Genomic DNA, 8,592 nt, shown 5'->3' on the forward strand with positions numbered 1-8,592 from the left:
GCCATGGAGCGCGGCAGCCCCCGGCGCGGCCGGCCGGGACCCGGGCGGCGGAGAGCCTGCGGCGGCAGCGCCCCACAGCCTCTCGCTCGGAGGGGCGGTGGATAGCGCGATGGGCGGCCGAGCGGCACAGTCGGCAGCGGCGGCGCAGGCGGACACGGGATGTGGCAGGGGCACGCAGGCGGGGCCGGGGATGGGGTCGGCGAGGGACCGCCCCCTGGCCGGCGACCCGCAGCGATGTGCCACGACCGGCTCCGGCCCAATATGGGGAAGGTGACTAGGGGGCGGCGTCACCCATGGACGCCGAGTCACCCCGCCCCGAGTGTTACAACCCCCCCGACAGCGCCGGAGGGACCGGCGGCTCCTGCAGCGGCCCCCAAACAGCGGAGGATGAGTTCCTGCTTCCTCCCCAATTGCCGGTCGCCTACGAGGAAGGCGGGACAAAGCAGCGAAGGTAGGGAACACCTACATCTCTGGCCAGTTGCTCTTAGCGGGTCTCCAGGGGCTCTAACCCCCTACCGATTGGGCTCAGGTTACCAGAAAGAGACGCCGGCAGCGCGTTTTTAAAAAAAGGACTTAGAGAGACACAGAAAAAAAAAAAAAAAAAAAAACAAACAAAAAAAAGTCCTGGCCACTATAATGTCTCAGGGACAGGTCAGAGAGGGAGTTAGGAAGTTAGGACGGGAGATCAAAAAAGGACACTGCTTGACAAAGACAAAGTGCTTACTGTAAACAGAGAGGACATTGGGCTCGTGACTGATCAAAAAAAGCCTCAAGGGTCTCGGAGACCTAAGCCAAGGGTCCTCAATCTGGAAGATTGGGGAGGTCAAGGCCAGGAGACCCCCTCCCCCCGACCTAGGATAACTCTCAAGATTAGGGGGCAGCCAGTGACCTTCCTAGTGGACACCGGGGCTCAACATTCAGTCCTGACCCATACCGGAGGCTCTCTCAATGACCGCACAGCTTTGGTCCAGGGGGCCACAGGTAACAGGAGGTATCAAAGGACCACCGAGAAAAAGGTTCAGCTGACATCTGGACAGGACCCAAAGGGACCCCCCTACAAGTCCTAGCCCTTTAAACTGTTCGTGGACGAGAACTCAGGCTTTGCAAAAGGAATGCTGGTACAGAGACTGGGGCCATAAAAGCCCGGTAGCTGCAGGATGGCCCGCCCCCTGTCTGCGCGGGGTAGCCGCTATTGCTGTTTTGCTCAAGGATGCAGGGAAACTGACTTTGGGACAGCCATTAACTGTGTTATCCTCCCATGCGGTGAAAGCTCTGGTCCAGCAGCCCCCAGACCGAGTGATGTTCAGACCAGTTGTCTCCCTCAACCCCGCAACCCTGCTGCCTGGCTCACGGATGGGAGCAGCTTCCTCCAAGAAGGAGAACGGAGGGCCGGAGCAGCCGTCACCACCGAATCGGAGATAGTTTGGACCTCACCACTGCCACCTGGAACATCGGCCCAAAAGGCAGAGCTGATCGCGCTGACCCAGGCCCTCCGGATGGCGGAAGCCCGGAGGACCAGGAACTAACAAAAGAAAATGGGGGCGGAATGGAGCCCCGAGCGACAAGCTTACATCATAGATGGACAGAGGCCTTGCCTACCAAGAAAAAGACCGCTAACGTGGTAACCAAAAAACTCCTAGATGACATCTTTCCCAGGTATAGAATACCCCAGATATTGGGGTCAGACAATGGGCCCGCCTTCGTCTCCCAGGTAAGTCAGGAGGTGGCCAGGCTACGGGGGATCGATTGGAAACTTCATTGTGCATACAGCCCCCAGAGCTCAGGACAGGTAGAACGTACAAATAAAACCATTAAGGAGACTTTAACCAAATTAACGCTTGCAACTGGCACTAGAGATTGGGTGCTCCTACTCCCCCTAGCCCTTTACCGAGCCCGGAACACTCCTGGGCCTCATGGCCTAACCCCGTTCGAGATCATGTATGGGGCTCCCCCACCAATTGTAAATTTCCTTTACTCTGATATCTCCTCTTTTGCCACTAGCCCTCCAACTGATGCAAAAGACGGTGTATGGGGACTCTGTCTGGGTCCGACGCCATCAATCCAGGAACCTAGAGCCGAGGTTGACGGGACAGCGGCTTGGGTCCACACGTCACATGTAAAGACTGCCAAGGAACCCGACGAAGCTGAGGGCACCGAGACATCTAGTTCAACGCTCTCCAAACCCACTAAAGATAAGACTCACCCGGGGGTCCCCTTGATCCCCCTAATAGTCCTCCTGACATTGGGAGGGGCATCACCAGAGAGCCTGTTTCCCTGACGCTGGCCCTGTTACTGGAAAAAATTACCATAAACAAAATAGCTGCTGGGTAGATACAAGACTGCAGCCCTTATGGAGACCGGCCAATTCAGACAGCTCCAAGTAGCCATGCTCAACAAAAATGATTTAAAAGATAATTCCAAAGGTCACCATGGTTTACGACCCTTGTCTCCACCATTATGGGCCCCCTAATCGTCCTCCTGCTCATTTTATTGTTTGGGTCATACATCCTCAATAAATTGGTGCAATTCATCAAGGATAAGGTTTCTGTTGCCCAGGTTTTGATCCTAACCAAACAATATCAGAGGCTCAGACAGTCAGAGATAGAGCTAACCCCTTATTCTCCATCCTAAAATGAAAGATTTCATTTGGTACAAAAGAAAATGGGGGAATGAAAGACCCCCGCTCCATTATGAGGACATGGGGCTTTGGGCCAATGAAATGCGCCCCCCCCCCTATAACTTGGCCTTAGAAACGCCATTCTGCAGGAATCAGAAAAACAGGAGTTCACAGCCATAGCCAGCTACCCGGCCTTGACAGAGATAGCTATGGCCAGCCTTGAGAAAGATAACTGTAGTCGGCGGCCTTGAGAGAAAGACAGTTAAGTCAAATCAGGATATTTTATGGCTGGCCCCCTGGCCTTGAGAAATAAGCAGCTGGCCTGGACAAGGCCAAATCAGCCACACACATGACCCCAAGTTCACCCTGGCCTTCTTTGAAACAACCAATAGGGACCCTGTAACTATGCTTCTCGCTTCTGTAACCGCGCCTCTGCCCCTGGGATCCCATAAAAAGTCCCCCTTGCCCTAGGAAAGCGCGCAAGTCCTCCAAGAGACTTCGCCCCAGGTACCTGGTCTAAATAAACCCTCTTGCTTTTGCATCTGATCTGTGGTTTCGGTGTGTTCCTTGGGGTTGGGGTCTCTCCCGGAGAAAGATCTCAGCCGGGGGTCTTTCACTACTACACTTCAGACCGAAACATAAATACCATATGCTGTCCTGTCTAAGATGGGCTTCTGACCATAGAATGGCATTTGAATACGTGCATCAATTCATGTTATGAATTTTCAGAGAATATTTTAATTTAATTTTCAAAGAGCTTTGATGTATTTCACAATTTTAAAGACCATGGGGCTACTAAGGTGGCTTAGCTGGTAAAATCACTTGTTGCACACGACTAGAGACCTGAGTTCAGTCCCCCAAATCTACATAAAGGTGAAAGGGAAGAACCCACTCCACCATGTTGTCTTCAGACTTCCACACATATGCCATTACATGCTCACTTGCACACACATATCATATTCCTCTGTGTAATAATAACATAGCTGCCTGTGAATAGGCATGACTACTATAGTATAAACACCTCACATGACAGAGAAATTTTGTGTTCAGAAAAACACATCCCACACTGGTGTCAAAACCAGGCTTCACACAGAGGTGCCCAGGCCATTCAATTTTCACTATTGCTTTAGCTGCTGTGAGTGACTATGGGTCTAAAGCACTTTTCATTCTTCCTGTGTTGATTTTGTTTAAAAATTCTTTTTAGAAGTAGTCTGACTTGCTGAATGTGCTCCTGTAAAGACATTAAGAAACAAAATGTCTTGTTTTATGCAAGTTGAGGTATGCCGTGTTTTGGAGTATGGGTTTCATGAAGAGAAGACACTAATATTGTCAACCTCATGTAATCTGAGAGATAAAAAAAAATATAAGAAACTGTCTGAACAATATTGCTGAGCTCAGAAAATTACAGGAATTATCACATCCACACTATATTTTCTCATTTATTTCTTACAAGTAGATATTAAGGTAAAAAAAAAATGTTAAGCATAAAGGAACTAAGCCATGCTTTAATAAGTCACATACTCTTGCATTGTTTCTAGGTAAACTATGACATATCATTGGACAGCCTCTTAAGTAGAAGAAGTTTACATGAGGTAGCAATTCTCTTACCTCTTTGTAATTGAGGACACTGTAGAGAGATTTTTAAGACATATATTCAGTAAATTCTAGAAGGACAACTGAGTAAGAGGCTTCCAGAGGACTCCAACCTAGACAACAATTACCCTTGTCAGTCTGTTTGATGTGACTATGTAGAAATTCTAGAGTTTGTTGGAATGTAGCCTCTGGGGGAACCTTCAGTAATTTTGGTGCATTGTAGTTCTGCATAGAGGTTACTATCCACTTTCCAGCCCAGTTCTGCCAGATGTGCACCTGTTCCTGGAATAGCTCACATACACTTCTAGGACTCAGAATATATAAAAGTGTTTTTATAAATATCAGAAATTTGGGCTCTTCCTACAGCTGTGTCTAATCTCAGAGAAACAAAGGATGAAGCAGAGAAGCTGCAGAGATCTTGTGGCATTGTTTTGTTCTAAGCCTTTTCCTATCTGCTGATGTTCTGTCTAAAAGAAGGAAAAGCCCAAAACCATATTCTACTTCCACTTTACTTTCCTATTTCCATTTTGAGAGCCAAATTTTAAAGACAGGGGCATTCAACACCAATTGCGTATATGCATAAATAATCACAAAACGAACACACAGACCCATGAAAAGCTATACATACAGAAAATATGCCTCAGGCTACTCTGTGCATGGGTAAACTACAAAAGTCAGAATACAAAAATAAGACCTAATAAAATAATACAATTCAAAAAGGATGGGCAGTGTCATTTCCAATTTTAAATTAGCACATACAAATGCCCACTTCTCAACAAAAACTCACAAGGCATACCCAAAACTTGAAAGTATAATTAATTTAAAGAATAAACAATTTAGCAATCTGTTAAGTGGTCCTAAAAACACCCACTGACAGATCTCATACACCGTTTTCAGTCCATTATCTTAAAGATGTTCCAAAGGCTAAATGAACATGGGGAGAAGGCCAAATTGAAAGAAGAAGAAAAAACATCATCTATACAAAGCTAAAGGGAAAACAAAGCAATTATTTATAAAGCTGACAAAATAAAGTAACTGAAATGAAAACTTTACTGGTAGGATTTAAAGGCAGATGCGAGCAAAAGGACACATTAAAAAATAATGAAGACAAGAAATTACAGAGTGTGGAAAACAGACATAAAACTGAACAGAGCCAAGCGTGATAGTTCATGCCTGAAATCTTAGCACTGCAAAAGCTGAAGCAGGGGGATTTTGAAGTTGAGGCCAGCCTAGGCTCAAAACAAATGTACAAACTAACTGAACAGAGCCTTGTCAGTGCCAAGCAAATCATGCATGCATTTTGGAAAGCACAGAAACGCATGTTGAAGAATAATGGGCAGAGAGTCTATGTAAAGATGAAACAGGTAAAATCTTTCCATATGCTTGCAATCTCGCTCCCTCCCTCTTCCTCTACACACACACACACACACACACACACACACACACAGAGAGAGATAGAGAGAGAGGAGAGAGAGAGAGAGAGAGAGAGAGAGAGAGAGAGAGAGAGAGAGAGACAGAGTCTAAAGTGAATCCATATGGAGACAGTGTGTCAGGGACAAGGACAGAATCTCTAGTTAATGGAAAAATACAGACCCCCATAAGACAGGGAACTAGAACATCTTAAGGTCAGGTTGCCTGGCAACAGGACATTGAGTCAGAGCCCTTGACCTTTTCACCCTGTCAACATCTTGCATAAACATCCTACACAAACATCCTGTTAGCTTGCCCCATCCTATGCAGATAACAGCTTCCTCCTCCCCCCACCCTGCAGGAACTATATAAACCCTCCTGGAGAAAAATAAAGTTGTACCTTGATCAGAATCTTGTCTTGGTGTATTCCTTTTGTGTCCCCTGTCCCTATCAATCCATCCTTAGGGTGGTTGAGTTCCCGCTGAAGCCCTGCTGGCCGGGGCAACAGTGCATCATTAAAAAAATGAATCATGAAAGCTGGAAGGACTGAGACTTGCCATATACAGGGGTATTTAAGTGAACTTATCAACAGATTTCCCAAAAATGACTTCAGAGATCAAATAGACAGTGGCCTGATCTACGGCAAGGTCTAAAAGAATAAAACTTTCTCCCAAGAATTTTCAATGTGGCAAACTTATTTTTTCAAAGGAGTGGCAAAGAAATTAAAATACATCCAGAAAGACAAGACCTAGGAGCTTTTTGCTACTACATTTATCTAACAAGAAATTCTTAACAACATAGCAGAGAATGAAAGACAAGATAGTTACATGAAGCCATATGCAAAAAACTCCATAAAACAGCTACATTGAAAATAATTTTTTAAAGTACTGAAATTTTGCATCTCCATTGGCAAATCATAGAGAAAAATTGAATCTGTCAGTCTTCTTAAAGCTCAGGTTTTGAAAATAAAACAATTATATATTATAATACATATGTGTATATGTTCATGTATGTATAGATATAGGTATGTATAGACATTATGGCTTAGCAGGAATAAAATTATCTTTTTTTCAAAAAGAAAGAAAGTTCATAATTCTCCTTTCTGGTGGACTAACATACCTTTCAGTGGTCACTATACTTATGACTGGATTTGGTGATTAATTTCTTTTATCTGAAAAAAAAGTACAATCAGTTAAAAAGAGATAAATTGGACAACTGTGTGATATTTTAAAAGTGTAGGTCAAAGACAACATAAACAGAAGAAAAGGAATTTTAATAGACAAGAATATTTTTAGCCGGGCGGTGGTGGCGCACGCCTTTAATCCCAGCACTCGGGAGGCAGAGGCAGGTGGATCTCTGTGAGTTCGAGGCCAGCCTGGGCTACCAAGTGAGTTCCAGGAAAGGCACAAAGCTACACAGAGAAACCCTGTCTTGAAAAAAACCAAAAAAAAATTTTTTTAAGTATATGATAAGGATTTTTCAGGTATAAATATACAGAATCCCTGAAAGCTAATAGCTCTAAACCTAACTCAAAAAAAAAAATGAGTAAAGATCTTCAGTAGACATTTTTCTAACATACACATAACAATCACCAATACACAAAGAAAATATAAACCCTCTGAAACACACACATTGTTAGCACAATACAAACTTAAATGTACAGTGAAATTTCACTCCTTGTATTAAGTTGGCTACTATGGGAATTTATAAGTATTTTTAAACAAATGGAGACTTTGGAAACTTTCTCATCATCAAATGAGTTTGTCAAATGACTTAGTGGCTGTGAAAACTGATAATTCCTCAATGAACTGAAATTTACTCAATTACCCAGAACTTTGCCTGATCATGTACTTATTTTTTTTAATTGAAAAGGAATTTTGAGTACACATTTCGACAGTTGTATACATAACAGCATCATTTGTAGGAACCTCAGCAAAGAGGGAGTATTAGCAGGTGTGGTTGTGTAGTATGCAGGCAAAAATATATATATATAATTATGTTAATGCCTTGAGTTGTATCTCTGGTAAAAATAAAACAGCATTGTAAGATATTATCTATTTAATACAATAGAGAATTTGAGAGCTGGGCATGTTAGTTCATGCTCATAATCTCAGTATTCTCTAGAGTCTTATCCAAGAGGACTGTTTGAGTTCAAGGGCAGCCTTGACTCCACAGTGAGTAACAAGCCAGCCAGGGATATACAACTGTTTGCTGTATCAAAAACCAAAACCAAACATCTTTTAAAATAACAAATCTTGAAAAAAAAATGATGTATATCTATTGAAAAGTGTTTCCCCAGTATCAACAGAGAAATAAGAGTATGGCCAATGGATCTATTTCTACTAACTTGCAAAAGTGACTCTTGGGCACATAGCCAGGCAATTCTCTGCAGAAAATGTGCTCGAGTCTGTTAGCAGAATTTTGAAAAGGAATCATAGTCTTATCTGAGGATGGAATACTATGTGTAGAGGGAGGAAACGTAAGATGAAAGTTCAGCTTTCTGTAAAAATAGAAAGCTTTCGGTAGGACTTCACTGAGTAGTAGATCGAAGCCAACAAAGATGTGGAGCAGAGAAGTTAGCTGAGCTGTGCTGAGTCAATTGGTAGTGATAGCAGCTGAGTGGGCACGTGCTATATAAGCAGATGAGGCTGTGATCAGGGTATGCTGTATTCTATTTGAAGACCTGTCTCTGGAGTGTCTTGGAAACAACTGGTCAAAATGGTAAATTGTGCATTATCCAGTTCGCTAAATTCAAATCTTAGCTTTAATTTATCAGCTACAATATTTTAGAAAGTTTTATGTTTTTACAGACATTGTCTTTTTTTTGTTTGTTTTTTTCAAGACAGAGTTTCTCTGTGTAGCTTTGTGCCTTTCATGGAACTCACTCTGTAGCCCAGGCTGGCCTCGAACTCATGGAGATCCATCTGGCTCTACATCCTGAGTGTTGGCATTAAAGGTGTGTGCCACCGCCC

General features: G+C 43.8%; 2 protein-coding genes across 2 annotated transcripts; both read left to right on the forward strand.

Annotated features, from left to right (window-relative positions):
- The first annotated feature begins 293 nt into the window (after nucleotides 1–293).
- Nucleotides 294–2,427, forward strand: LOC143267799 (uncharacterized). Its single transcript, XM_076547580.1, has 2 exons — nucleotides 294–451; nucleotides 1,271–2,427. Exons 1-2 carry the CDS (start codon nucleotides 294–296, stop codon nucleotides 1,524–1,526), a joined length of 414 nt encoding a protein of 137 aa, XP_076403695.1. The 3' UTR covers nucleotides 1,527–2,427.
- LOC143267800 (uncharacterized) lies at nucleotides 1,574–3,163 on the forward strand. Its single transcript, XM_076547581.1, has 2 exons — nucleotides 1,574–1,711; nucleotides 2,002–3,163. Exons 1-2 carry the CDS (start codon nucleotides 1,641–1,643, stop codon nucleotides 2,276–2,278), a joined length of 348 nt encoding a protein of 115 aa, XP_076403696.1. The 5' UTR covers nucleotides 1,574–1,640; the 3' UTR covers nucleotides 2,279–3,163.
- The last annotated feature ends 5,429 nt before the right edge of the window (nucleotides 3,164–8,592 follow it).

This window comes from Peromyscus maniculatus, chromosome 11, assembly GCF_049852395.1.
Source record: "Peromyscus maniculatus bairdii isolate BWxNUB_F1_BW_parent chromosome 11, HU_Pman_BW_mat_3.1, whole genome shotgun sequence".
NCBI lineage: Eukaryota > Metazoa > Chordata > Mammalia > Rodentia > Cricetidae > Peromyscus > Peromyscus maniculatus.

Excerpts from the sequence above, each read along its gene's own strand:
- LOC143267799 (XM_076547580.1), top strand. The coding sequence starts at position 294 with ATGGACGCCGAGTCACCCCGCCCCGAGTGTTACAACCCCCCCGACAGC. Across the intron at positions 452-1,270 it reads GGCGGGACAAAGCAGCGAAG|CTCTGGTCCAGCAGCCCCCA; the intron begins GTAGGGAACACC and ends ATGCGGTGAAAG.
- LOC143267800 (XM_076547581.1), top strand. The coding sequence starts at position 1,641 with ATGACATCTTTCCCAGGTATAGAATACCCCAGATATTGGGGTCAGACA. Across the intron at positions 1,712-2,001 it reads GGCCCGCCTTCGTCTCCCAG|CCCTCCAACTGATGCAAAAG; the intron begins GTAAGTCAGGAG and ends TTTTGCCACTAG.